We start from the raw sequence: 13,474 nt of genomic DNA, 5'->3' as shown, positions 1-13,474 counted from the left end.
TGCTCACTCAGGGGTAGATGTACTATAGCTTTTGCTCCCACTTGAGGTGTATTTTCTTCGCAACGTGCGCGTAAAAACATGGTGTGGTATGTATAAACAGGCCGCATTTAGGTAAAACCGCAGACTGCCTGTTGCAGGAGCAGAGAATGGCAAGTTGTGCTTTTCTGTGTCATGCATATGCATTTATGGGAGTGTCAAAGGGGAAAGTGGGAGTTCCACGTAAAAAGATGGGAGGAGCCGTGTAAAATGTGCCTCATGTATTCCACTGTATGTACGAAAGCTGTCCATGAAAGCGCATGTCCGTTTTGCGGTGAAATATTTCCGCCTTTTAAAAGCAGGTGTCATTCAGTAACAGTGGCAAAGTCAGGAGCCATCCACTCTAGCCTAATCAATGACGCAAATGTTTTTTGATGTAAAACAGAAAACAAGAAGTGATATCAACCCTGACGCCTTACATTATCCATGTTTAGGAACAGTACAGATATCATACTGGGTCACGACGTAGGAACATACTTTTAGCGTCAAAGTGACCTACTAGTAACTAGAAAAACATTGCAGAAATGCAGAACATTACAGTTTTTTACAATTGTTTACACAAGTTTTGAAAACTCTGTGTCTCAAATCTGTAAGCATTTGAAAAAAACTGTAAACCACATATTGGAATATTGCACATAATGTTCTATTCCACTCTCTCAATTCCTTTTAATGTTCAACCTGCGTTTCAACCGCACTTGTGATTGAATCATGCCGTTCAGTTGTGAGCAGTGCAAATTGCGGGTGAGGGTGGAGAAAGGCAGTGATGTCTTTCACACAGTACACACAGTAATATCTAGTAATACAGTTTTTTTCAACTGCTTACACACTAAATCTTTGCTTGTCACACAATTTTCTAAACATGTCCTCCAAACATCATAACCTGACACCAAATCTGCAAAACCATACACTAATTCTCAGTGTTTGACTCAGTTTTCAATTGACTAAAACGCATTTTGCAAAACACCACACACAATTTTCTACCTAACACACAAAAATTTAACAGGAAGTAACTTGATTTCGTTCTTCAAACACAACCCATCAAAATGCCACACTAAATCACCAGTGCTTCACTCTTTCTCTTCACATGTGCAAACACTATTTCATTTACTGACACCATACAATCATTGCCTTAGTATAGGTCTATGAATAGATATACTCTCTATATAGGTATAGACCCTTTCAATCTGCTCCTAGAGGATTTCCGGTTGAAATATTCAGAACCAATGCAGATACTAAAATTACAGTAATCGGACTTTAGCTTACAGTAATGTTCTACAAAAAGTTGACTTTATGTAAAATTTGTCTTTTTACTCAATTTTTGTTTGTCCCCATGTTACAGTACCATTAGCTCGATACATTTTTCTGTGCCTCCAGAAATGCCTTAGGAACGCTTACTGTAGAATTGTTTGTTTCTGCAGTTGAAAGGGTTTATAGGCCTATGAATACATACTGTACACGACCCCCCCCCCCCCCCCCACACACACACACACACACACACACTTGTCTTTGGAAAAAAACAAAATCAGTGTTTTCAAAACTCCATGTACATCTGGTGGTCTTGTTTTCTTGTTTGCTGTAAAATACTGTATTCGCAACAGTATATTATTTGGGAAAAATCACTATTTTTGGTTTCAATACTGCTTGCATTTTTACTGTGTATTTCAACTTCTCTTTGTTGATACCGTAACTTTCACTCTTGTATGGAAATACATATAGAAAGCCTAAGACAGAAGAGCTTTAGGTTTTGAGCAACAGTGTGTACATGATGTATCCAAAATGTCATATTATGACAAAAGTGTTTGTAATGTGAGGCGAATGTTTGCTTTAAAGATGTGTTTTTGACATTTTGAATGTTGTGTGTCATTTTGCTGGAGATTTGAGGCATTTTGCATTTTGTGTGAGCAATTGTGGGTTTTGTGTGTGGAGTATTGAAAACGTGTGTAAACAATTGTAAAAAACTGTAATGTGTGTGTGTGTGTGTGTGTGTATGTATGTGTGTGTGTGTGTGTGTGTGTGTGTGTGTATGTATGTGTGTGTTTGTGTCAAATGATGGTCCATGTGTTTTGTTGTGACAACGAGGAAGGCATAATATCATTGAGGGAAATAGATCTTGTGCTTCAGGGTGTTTCACCTCCTCTCTGATTAAACACATTGCGTTGAATGCAGATCCAAGGTCCCACGCCAGACTGTCTGAGATACCGAGAACAAATTCTGAACACCACAACATTCCAGTGACTGAATGTCATGACATTTATTTATTTATATATTTATTACGTTTCACAAGTCATATTGTCTGTCATGCAGTGAGTTTTGTCTGTAGTTTCCATATTAGTGCACATAACACCAGTCACAATCTGGACCAACAACTTGGATGGCCTTTTAGTTATAAATAAGCTTGCCAAATTTCTCTGTTCATTACTAGACTTGCACTTTATTGTACAGTCACTGGTGTGTATAGCTAACCAAAATAGAATTATACAATAAATTTGTACTAGTGAAAGTAAAGTGGAAAAGACATTGTGCCGGGTTTTCCAAAGGTAATATATCCAAGCCAGAGAGTACAACAGGGCTGACTTGGAGTAAAAACACCATAAGACATTGAACTATTACTTTAAAAAATCATGTTTAAAAAAATATACTGTGCTCGAGTGGAATTAAGTTACTGCGGCTGTGTCTGTGTTGAGTCCAATATTTCATGATTATCCAGTTGATATTGTACTGTGGGTGACCCTTCTTAACCTTTCAGCAGGGGAGCTTTGAACATTCTAACAAAAGATTCCGTTCTGCAACAATTTAAGGTTCTAAAATTCCATATTGAATTCAGTGAACCCAGTGGCCGGTTGCACAAAGCACCTTAAGTTAAGTTTTTCCCTTAAAATCTGATTTAAGGGTCCCTTAAAATAAAAATGGTTGCACAAACACCCTTAAGTTTTCTCCTTAAGGTTTCCCTAACATTTTCCCTTAGTATTTAAGGGTTTGTCCTTATCTTGTAAGAAATCCCTTAAACTGTTGCACAAACGACCTTAGTAGTCTAACTAAGGGGAAAAACCTAAGAGAAGATACCTTTATATGGCTCTGAGTGAATGTTCTTTAGAACGTTAATTTTCTAACATTCATGTCACACTGGTATGATGGTGCCTACTGGTGTGTGATGATCAAGGCTTCCTTTTTACAGTAATGTCAGCCTTTCACATTATCGGCACGTGTCACTCATCTGTAGTCTGGTATTTCTTCCACTTTTTAAAAAAGACACAAATTCTCCCACACAGGCCAGTTCCTCTGGTCATAAGCACACACTCATGACTGGTACTCATGACTGGTTTGCACAAAAAGGGGTGAAGTCTCTATATCAGTCAAATCCTGCTAGGCATTAAGCACATTGTCTGTGCCATCGTGTCAAGTCCACTCGGTTGCACTGGTGTTACATTACATTACATTTGGCTGACGCATTTTTAACCAAAGCGACAACATGGTAAACAGTTTTTAAGTTTTAAATCAATTCTCTCAACAATTTAGGACAATTTAAAAACAGTAGAGTACAGTAAGAATAAGTGCATCAGTGAGTGCTGTTTTTAAACAGTTGAGTGCCAGTTCAGGGCGGCTGGTGAGTGCTAGGATCAGGAAGACTTGTTGTAAGTGGTGCTATGAGAGGAGATGTTCTCTAAAGAGCTGGGTCTTCAGGAGTTTTTTGAAAATGGAGAGGGATGTCCCTGTCCTTGTAGGAACTGGCAGTGTGTTCCACCAACGAGGAACAACAGATGAGAAAAGTTTGGATTGGCCTGAGCGTACTGGTGGTAGAGCTAGACGTCGTTCGTTTGAGGAGCGCAACGGTCTGGAGGTAGCATATGTTTGTATGAGGGCATTCAAGTAGGTGTGTGTAGTGGTGTGTGTGTGTGATACTTGCTGTCCTATGGCAGGCCCTTTTCCTGAAGCTGAGCTTGTGTTGTGCTTTCCTCCCTGCTGTAGGACCACGAGCACCTCTACGGCAGGAGAGGCGTGTCGAAGAGGCAGAGCAGGGACCTCACTTTCGTCAAGCTTCTGAACATTTCCGTGGCGCTGTCGCCACTGCTGAGCGTGGACACGCGGCAGTTCCAGACCTCCATGCGGGACGGCACAGAGGCCTTCTGGCTCAGCCGGCCCTCCTCCACACAGGGCCGACCGGTGAGAGCACGGCACCTCCTCTTGCTTTCCACACTGCACCTCCTCCTGCTCCCCACACTGCACCTCCTCCAGCTCTCCACACTGCACCTCTTCCAGCTCCACACACTGCACCTCCTCCTGCTTTTCACACTGCACCTCCTCCTGCTCCCCACACTGCACCTCCTCCTGCTTTCCACACTGCACCTCCTCCAGCTCTCCACACTGCACCTCTTCCAGCTCCACACACTGCATCTCCTCCTGCTCCCCACACTGCACCTCCTCCGGCTCCACACACTGCACCTCCTCCTGCTCTCCACACTGCACCTCCTCCTGCTCTCCACACTGCACCTCCTCACACACTGCACCTCCTCATACTCCCCACACTGCACCCCCTCCTGCTCTCCACACTGCACCTCCTCACACACTGCATCTCCTCATACTCCCCACACTGCACCTCCTTCTGCTCTCCACACTGCACCTCCTCCTGCTCTCCACACTGCACCTCCTCACACACTGCACCTCCTCATACTCCCCAAACTGCATCTCCTCCTGCTCCCCAAACTGCACCTCCTCCTGCTCTACACACTGCACCTCCTCCTGCTCTCCACACTGCACCTCCTCCTGCTCTCCACACACTTCTCCTCTGACTGCCAACTGCTGATGTGTTTAATTGCCTAGAAACAAGATATTTACCTAAATTATAATGTCATATTTTGAATATATATATTCTAATGTCACATTGGGGTATATATTTACTGTAATTCATTTATTAAGTAACATGAACTGTTCCCATATGTCTGGCCCTCCTCCTAACTACTTCTAAGTGCTACTGTTCATAGTATTCTGTAAAGAAGAGATTTATTTCTAGAATAAAAATATAAACATATAGATTGATTGATTGATTAATTGATTGATTGATTGATAGACATGCTCTCTCTCCTCCTACTTCAGGTGCCCCTTCTGATGCAGTGGAAAGGGAGGTACTGCGTCAAGCTGAACCTCAGCAACCCAGAGGCAGTGAACTGGTTCCTGGAGCGCGTCAGCATGCTGCAGTCCCACCTGGACATGGAGTATATCATCCTGGAGGGGGGCGAGGGAAGCCCGCTTGAGGAGCATCCCTCCCTGTCCACGCAGGCTCTCTCCGGGGACGACTATGTCCAGCAGCTGGTGGAGATGGCTGGGAGAATAGGAGACACCACCATTGTGACCTCAGGGACAAGGTAAGGGTGCTGATTAAGGATGATTACCTTAGAGGAACCAGCTTCAGGAAGCTTCAGTCAAATCATCCTATCGTGACATACTGTACACTTCACTAAAATATAATGTTTTCTGTTTGACGCTTTATGACAGTTTTTAGATGGCTGTTATTGTAACCTTTCCCAAATTCTTCTTTCTAACCAAATCTCCCCATTAAGTTTGTCTCAGTATAAGTTTATATTTATTATTATCTTTCATCATTTCACCAATTTCAACCATCATTTCACCTTTGGTTGGCTGGAAGCATTAAGGACATCCATCCTCTTAAATGTCCCTTTTCAACCACTTGAAGTTGTTGTCCTTGTCTATCCAGAGAGAGATGTCCCACAATTAGATGTCCCACAAACCCAGCATGCTCGTGCTGACACCAGTGTGTGGTGTGGTAGTTATTGGTCTGGCTTATATATCTTGTGGGGTTGGACAGTCTAAGGCATGCTGTCACAGTGGTATTACAGGTTCAGCTTAGGCATGGTATGTTCTTCTTATGACCAGGATATGCTGATGATCCACCGGTGTGTGTGTGTGTGTGTGTGTGTGTGTGTGTGTGTGTGCTTCTATATGTCTGTGTGCATTTATGTTATGTATAGATTATATGTGTGTGTTTGTTTGTGTGTTGACTATACTATTTGGGATGAACCATGTCTCTTGATCTGGAAATACTTTTCAGAGAGATGGTGCATGTGTGTATGTATGTATGTATGTATATGTATGTATGTATGTATGTATGTGTATATGTATGTATGTATGTATGAATGATGTGTGTGTGTGTGTGTATGTATGTATGTATGTATGTATGTATGTATGTATGTATGTGTGTATGTATGTATGTATGAATGATGTGTGTGTGTGTGTGTATGTATGTATGTATGTATGTATGTATGTATGTATGTATGTATGTATGTATGTATGTATGTGTGTATGAATGTTTATGTGTATGTATGTTTGTGTATTTATACTGTAAGTACATCATCAAACATAATGCATGCACGATATCCATCTAAAATCCTAATGAAATAATAACTGCAAACATAATGAATGCTAAGCTGAATGCAGGAAACCCCTAGCTGAAATCTGTGCCCTTTTGCAGGTCCAGTCAGAGGCCACACTTCATCCAGATGGCCCCTCTGCAGTCGGACTGGACCTCCGCGGGAATCAAGGGCATCATTCCGGCCCTGTTGCACTACAGCCTGCTGGGATACAACTTTGTCATTCCCGACGCAGTAGGTAATAAGAATAAGCTGCCTCTCTTCAGAACTTCTTTAGAAAACCACAAAGAATGTCCTACCCCTGTCGTAAAATGGCCTGTCAACAGTTGTTGTGTGTTTTATTATCATAGTGAGGGCAAACATGATCATTTATTATGGAAAAAAGGGCTGCAGCCAAAAAAGCTCCACAGTGAGGATTACCCTCTATAAACCCTCTTGATCTTATCAGTGGTTGGAGCCTGTGTTTGTGGACTCACTGTTTTTTAGAGAGTCCAGATGATTTGGATTCTTTTTATCTCTGTGTTGTTTATTAATTGTAAATGGAGCTAATTTAGCTGGGAGTGAATCGGTAAAATGGAGTGAATTAGTTTGGAGTGAATTGGGGTTTTGATGCCTCCAATATGTGCAAAGCTGAGGTATTTTTGGCTACTGGCAAAGGTGTGAGCGTGTGAGTATCCTTAAATACTCTGAATTCTTGATCCAGAGTACATTGTGGCCATGCCACTCAGTCAGTGCACTGAATACCTTCTCTTCCAGCATTTCATGCACAATAAGTTATTTTAAGACCTAGTTGACTAGACAGGCATTTTATATGGACATAGTTGCTTTTGCAACGTGAGAAGAAGTTTATTTCAAATCCAAAGGCTTTTAGGCAGCAATATGACTAAAACTTCAAAGCTCCTGCACAAGTTCCTCCAGATTTTGTATGTGTAAAAAAGAAAGCGTGTGTGAATTGAGTATCAGTGCTGTATGGGGATAGCTCATCTTCACAGACTTGATTCCCCGTTCCTCTCCTGGCTGCAGCAGGCTCCCTGTGGGAAGAGCAGGTTGCTGATCAGGAGCTGTTTGTGCGCTGGCTGGAGATTGTGGCCCTTTTCCCAGTCATGTCCTTCCACACCCCACCGTGGGACTTCGGAGAGGACTGGGTGAGTGCCAAATCCCTTTCCATCCACTTCATTCCCTCAAAGCCTTAATAGACAATATCAATATCAATGAGCTGAATCGCTGGTCGGAGTCTCTTCCCATCAGTGAGCTGAATCCCTGGGTTGGGTTTCTTCTCTTTTTCTCGTTTATTTACTGTTTTCCTCTGTTCTCTCCAAGTATTTTTTTTCTTTTTTCAGTTCTGAATAGAGTTGAGTTCACTTCATACTTGATGACACAGCTCACAAAAACATAAAGCCTGAAACATCAAAAGCAGAACAGAAAGGAAAAACTCTTTTGTGTGCCTGCTAGTGAAAGTATCGAGTGTCCACTGGATGAGTGTCCACTATGGCCACTCAGACAAGAGATGTCTGCTCACTGAGAAACTCTGCTACAACAACTCTCCCCTTTCACTTCCATTAGTGGGAGTCTGAAGGGAACGTTTGTGATATCAACTCAGATGTCTGAGTAAATGCAGCGAGACACGGCCCCCGGGGGGGCAGAGCTCAGGTGGATGTCATGAGCACCATGCCGTCAGAGGCGGGGCAGGCTTCACCCCAACAACCCCGCCGATGCAGCACAGGGACAGGGTCTTCATCTGGAGCCACAGTAGAGAGACCAGAGACACGCCCAAGACAAACAGCAACTTTAGGCTTCACATTACCGCTCCCTAATGGGATCCGTTCACCCTCATTGATATGTTTAACGGCTTGGTGCCTTGGTTGGATTTCAGGGGGAAATATGGAACTTCTTCTTTTGTGTGTGTGTGTGTATGTGTGTGTGTGTATGTGTGACTAACAGAGAGAGTATGTGTGTGTGTGTATGGGTGGATGTTGGGTGAGGCGTCGGGGTGGACTGTTTTTCCTTGCTTTAAGGAAGTAAGACTTTGGCGCTATCCCAACATCACCTGTGGTTAAGCATTCATCTGTTGTACATTAGCGTCTCTTGTAAATTTACGACCTTCAATCACAGCTATCATGAAAACCACTTCAGCTGGAATGATAATGAATTGAGGATAACCCTCACAAAATGAGCAAAAGCCTTTTATTATGAGCAAGTATTGTTTGTATTGATGGGGAGATATGGTGAAGAAGACCATTCATATTCTCCTCTCCAACTGAAAGTAAATAGGTTGGCTATGAAACTTATGAGTCAGATGTTATAAATAATGGACCCGTCCAGTTGGGAAGCTTTGTATGTTTGCTTACCAAAGTGCTGTCTGAGTTGCAAGAGAACTAAGATGCCATGTTTTTCTTTTCATAAGAAAACAGCAGTATTTTATGTGTCTTGGTTAAACTCGAAACTCAAAGCAGTTATCTTAGCTCCTCAGCCCAAGTTTAATCATGCCAAAAAGCACTCCCCCACTTACCTTTCCATTATGTGTGGGTCTGTGTGTGTATGTACGTACGTACGTGTGTGTGTGTGTGTGTGTGTGTGTGTGTGTGTGTGTGTGTGTGTGTGTGTGTGTGTGTGTGTGAGGCTATTTGAGTTGGCTGTGTTTGAGATTGGTCCATCTGTGTATGTGACACCCATCAGAGACTGTTAAATCAATGACGGAGTTGGGCCTAAATAGGCATAGAACCCAGCGTGGTAACCACAAGCCTGTTTTTTCCATTTAAGACAAAGTCGAACTCAGGGCCATGGCTCAAAATTCATTTCAAGAGATGTTTTTTCTCCTCCTCAAAATACATTTTTTATGAATGTGGTTTGACTGGGTTTCCGTCGCCAGTGGCTGGATAGGATGTTAACCCAAGGATGTGACCCAAGGATGTGACCCTTCATGGAATGCGAAAGACACTCCACAAAAGGAATGGATGTATGTAGTGTCAAACCACAGCTTAAAAATATGCACATTCCCTTTCTACATCTGCAGGACAAATTTTCCATCAAAACATCACGCCACGGCCGCCGTCGGACGCGCTTTGTGCTTTCCACCTTTCAGACACCAGCCTGACATACTGACAAGCGACCGCAAAGCACACTGTTGTTCTAGAAGTTAGAACTTAGAACTTAGAACTTAGAACAACACCAAGGAGAGGCAATTAGATCAGGTCAGTCAGGTCAGTCTCGGTTGCCTTTAGGACAGTGTGTCCAAACACTCTCTTTATGCCCATGCGGTCTCAAAATAGGCCGATCTACTGCCCCTCCATCCTGGGTCCCTGAGGGTTACCTCATGTCAAGGCTTCTCTGTTTCTGCTCCGTGCTGACGACCCACCTGCCAAACCACTTGCTACTTTGGGTTCTTACCATTTATATGATGTCTTAAAATTGTAGGCCTTCGCGGACAGAGCCTGCTGTGTCAGAAACGAAGATGTCAAATTTCATTACATTCAGAATCATTTTGACATTTTTAAATCTAATCCCAGACCATGACTGTATTCTCTTCAGTGAATGTGTATGCATGTATGCTTTCACATTGTGTAGTAATTGTATTTTTGCATGATTGAAATGTGGTTTTGAACCATTTGAATTGTTAAACAATAAGACCATTAGTTAGTGGAATGAGGAAAGGTGAAATGGGTACATGAAACAGCTGACTGATTACAGTTTAGAACATTTCAGCTCCAAATACCTTTAAAGGTTCCTTAAGATTAAAGCTTGAAATGTTCCCTCTGGCTTCCTCCTTTCCCACTTGGGATAGCAATCATATGTTGATGTATTCCTGCTTTTAACGGTATCATACGTTTCTGTGTCCAGATGTTGAATCTTACCAGGTTCTATGTGTCAAAGCACCAAGACTTTGTGGTTCCTCTCATAACAAAGTATGCTGAGGTGTGGCAGGCCAGTGGTGACCCGATCTACAGACCACTCTGGTGGATTAGCCCAGACGACCCCGTCACCTTCACTGTGGATGACCAGTTCTTGATCGGAGATGAGGTAGGCCTTCTGTTTCAAAGTACAGATGTGGTCAAAAAATTATTAATGTATCATTTAACTAAATTCTAAACGTATATTCATCCTACATTGCAAGTATTATTTTGTTATTAAAAGTAATATTATTTTTCTATTTAAAAGTATTTATTGAAACATTTCAACAGCAGCTTCAACAGCACCCTAAATACTAATGCAATTGCATTTTCAGAATCAATCAGGCATGGAATTATTAAACTCAGAATCACTGTTTGATATTCACAACAAACACAACAAGCAAAATCCTGGTAGGACTGACAGTTGTATTGGCTGTGCAGTGAATGCGTGATAAGTGTCTAATAAATAAATTATAAATAAGACATAAATAAATCAATGTGTGTCTTTTTTTTTTTTTAGATTCTTGTTGCTCCAGTGACAGAGAAAGGGGCAACACACAGAGACATTTACCTCCCAGACGCGGACTCTAAGTGGCAGGACACGAACAACGCTAAGGTGTTTGACGGAGGGACGTTTTTGTACGACTACCCGGTCGCGCTGGATGAAGTGGCCATTTTCTTACGCGGGAACTCTTGAGTCCAAGTTACCTAACTTACTTTGCTGCCATTTTTTTTTTTAAATCATCGTGCTCTTAAGTTGCACTTTCCTCAAAGACCAGTACTCTCATCTCAAGACAAGATCTTGAGACTAGATCAAATTTCATTTTTATATTTGCACTTTACAAAAGAAACGATTTCTATTTTCTCATGGTCGTTGTCCTGCCTCTGATCACCACCATTCGTTCGACCTTGTTCATGCTCCTCTGCTCTTTTTACATCCTTTCAGTGTCAACAGTTCCTTGCGTTTACATTTGATCACATTTTTACAGCCTTTTAAGATTTAATTTTTTTTCCTGATTGCATTTTATGGAGTCCAGAGTAGCCCTTTATTTGCTTAAAAACACTATGAATTTCTGAAGACCAAACAAAGATTCAAAGACTGCTACTTCATCTCTGCTGAGAAGAATCCTTTGATGACAGAAAGAGTGTGAGCAAGTCTTGGACAAAGCTCAAATTCATGTCATTGACTGGTTGAAGGCTTTTTACTTGAACTCTGATGGCTGATTTGCCAGTGTTTTGTAAATGTACCTCAAACTAGGTTTATCAATGCCTTTTATTGTGAATTCTGCTCTCTATCAATGATCACCACTGTCCATAAGAAATGCTGCCTTAAAAGCACTTATTGTTTAAAAAATGACAAGAGTATTGTTCTGTCTAGGATTAGGAAAAGGTCATGGAAAGCTTGAACATGTTACTGTAGGACTGTAGCTCAAGTCTGAACCTCACTGCCGCTCTTGAAAGTACACTACAAAAAAGTCTGTCCAAACGTACTACTAGATTACTACTAGATTTACTTTGCCCAATCTAAATTTGATTTACAATGTATATAGTTTATCAGCACAAACTGGTATTTATTCAACTGATATTGGCTTTCATCTTAGATATCTTCTGTTTTCATTTTCCAGATAATTGAGTGAATTTGTATAATATTTTTTTAAATGTAGTTTTCCTGGTATAATGAACCTGCAGTTGGGTTGTTGTAATTTGATTTAATTTTACTTCATCAAAACAACACAGTTGCAAGTTTATTGATATTACCTGAAATGCACAATGAAAAAAATGACTTTTTGAATATTCTTAAAAATTGAGATATATCCTTTTTTTGAACCAAATTGTTCAAGTATAGCAAGATGTGGTCTTGTAAAAATGCAACTGGACGAAGTGATGTCAAAGAAGAAGAGATTAGTGTAGCAAGATTACTGCTGAAGTCTCTTCTTTGATATCAGTACTGACTTGAATGGTGTGAGGTACTTTAATGTCTGTCCATGGATAACCCAGTGGTGTGAATGATGATGCCTTACAAACCAACCTTTTTTTTCTTTATAAATAACAATGGTAAACAAAAGGCTAAATTATATAAATAAACATTAGTCTGTTATTGGCTAAATAAAAAAAGAGAGAGGAAATGTACCCCAGCTCTATTGAAAGCTACACTAAGCTAGCCTACCTTAAATTATACACAAAATGACCACAAACAACCCAGAGCAAAGCCACAAAAGCAACACATGCTAAAATCCTGACATTACAGGCATTTAGTCACCTAGTCAGGCATTTAGTCACCTAGCCAGGGACCTCTCCTGTAGTGCTAACGTGCCTCTTGAGTGTCCGAGGTATACCTCATTAGCGCAACTAGCCGTAGTTCTGCAGAGACACAAGCATACGAGGGGAGAACAAAACAAAATGAATCACAAAGAACAACCAAGTTCTAAGACCATAACAGCTACAGTAGCATGCAGACTTAACTAGTATCGGTACTAACCTTTATACACCATTGTGTCCTTGTAGTAGAATGGGCTGTCCTCTGTAGTCGTCCCAGCCTCTCCGGTCGCACAAGGGTTGTTTCCTGAAAGGAACGTGTTAGTAGGTACTGTATGAAATGCATTTTAATATAAATAATAATTGTAACAAGTAAGATGAATGATTAGAAAAATCACATGATGATTACCTGGTATCTGTGTCCGTCTGGGACCTCTGACTTAAATAGTTCATGTTTACTGTCATTTACTGGACACTCAGGTTTCACCTATTAAATGAGAAATGTCTTAGTGAGGCCCGTGATTGCATACACTTTAATGTCTTAAACCACTTCTATATGTGAATGTGATTTATACATGTTAAGCTAAAAAATAGAAAAAGAATAAAAATAACAAATACTAACTGTGATTATTTGACACCCTTACGACTTTTGACAGTTGTTTTTTCTTTAATGCTTATTTTAGGTTCATGTGAATGAAATGACAAAGTTTTAAAAAAGTTTTTAATTTTCCCTTCTCCGTATCAGCAGACGTGCTATTTTGTGCTTTTGTACCTAAACAGGACATACTGTGTCAGTCATGTGTATATATATATATTTTTTCAAACACTTGCCATTAAATGTTGTGTTGTTCCACTGTAAATCAGAGAAAAAAGAATGACAATATGCAATAAAGTTTACATTTTTTTCCTTAA

General features: G+C 40.9%; 1 protein-coding gene across 1 annotated transcript in view; it reads left to right on the top strand.

The window, feature by feature from the left end:
• Positions 1-13,474, top strand: part of si:ch211-236l14.4 (SITS-binding protein) — a 27,954-nt gene extending 14,480 nt beyond the window's left edge. Inside the window, exons 6-11 of the mRNA XM_042111230.1 lie at positions 4,003-4,197; positions 5,128-5,396; positions 6,521-6,657; positions 7,443-7,564; positions 10,257-10,436; positions 10,827-13,474. Of these exons, the coding sequence (XP_041967164.1) occupies positions 4,003-4,197; positions 5,128-5,396; positions 6,521-6,657; positions 7,443-7,564; positions 10,257-10,436; positions 10,827-11,003 (1,080 nt within the window). The 3' untranslated portion in view covers positions 11,004-13,474. The remainder of the gene's footprint in view (positions 1-4,002; positions 4,198-5,127; positions 5,397-6,520; positions 6,658-7,442; positions 7,565-10,256; positions 10,437-10,826) is intronic.

The sequence above is a fragment of the Alosa sapidissima genome, chromosome 11 (assembly GCF_018492685.1).
Source record: "Alosa sapidissima isolate fAloSap1 chromosome 11, fAloSap1.pri, whole genome shotgun sequence".
Classification (NCBI taxonomy): Eukaryota; Metazoa; Chordata; class Actinopteri; order Clupeiformes; family Clupeidae; genus Alosa; species Alosa sapidissima.
Note: the sequence above shows the minus strand (reverse complement) of the source record. Positions and strands in the feature narration are given on the sequence as shown.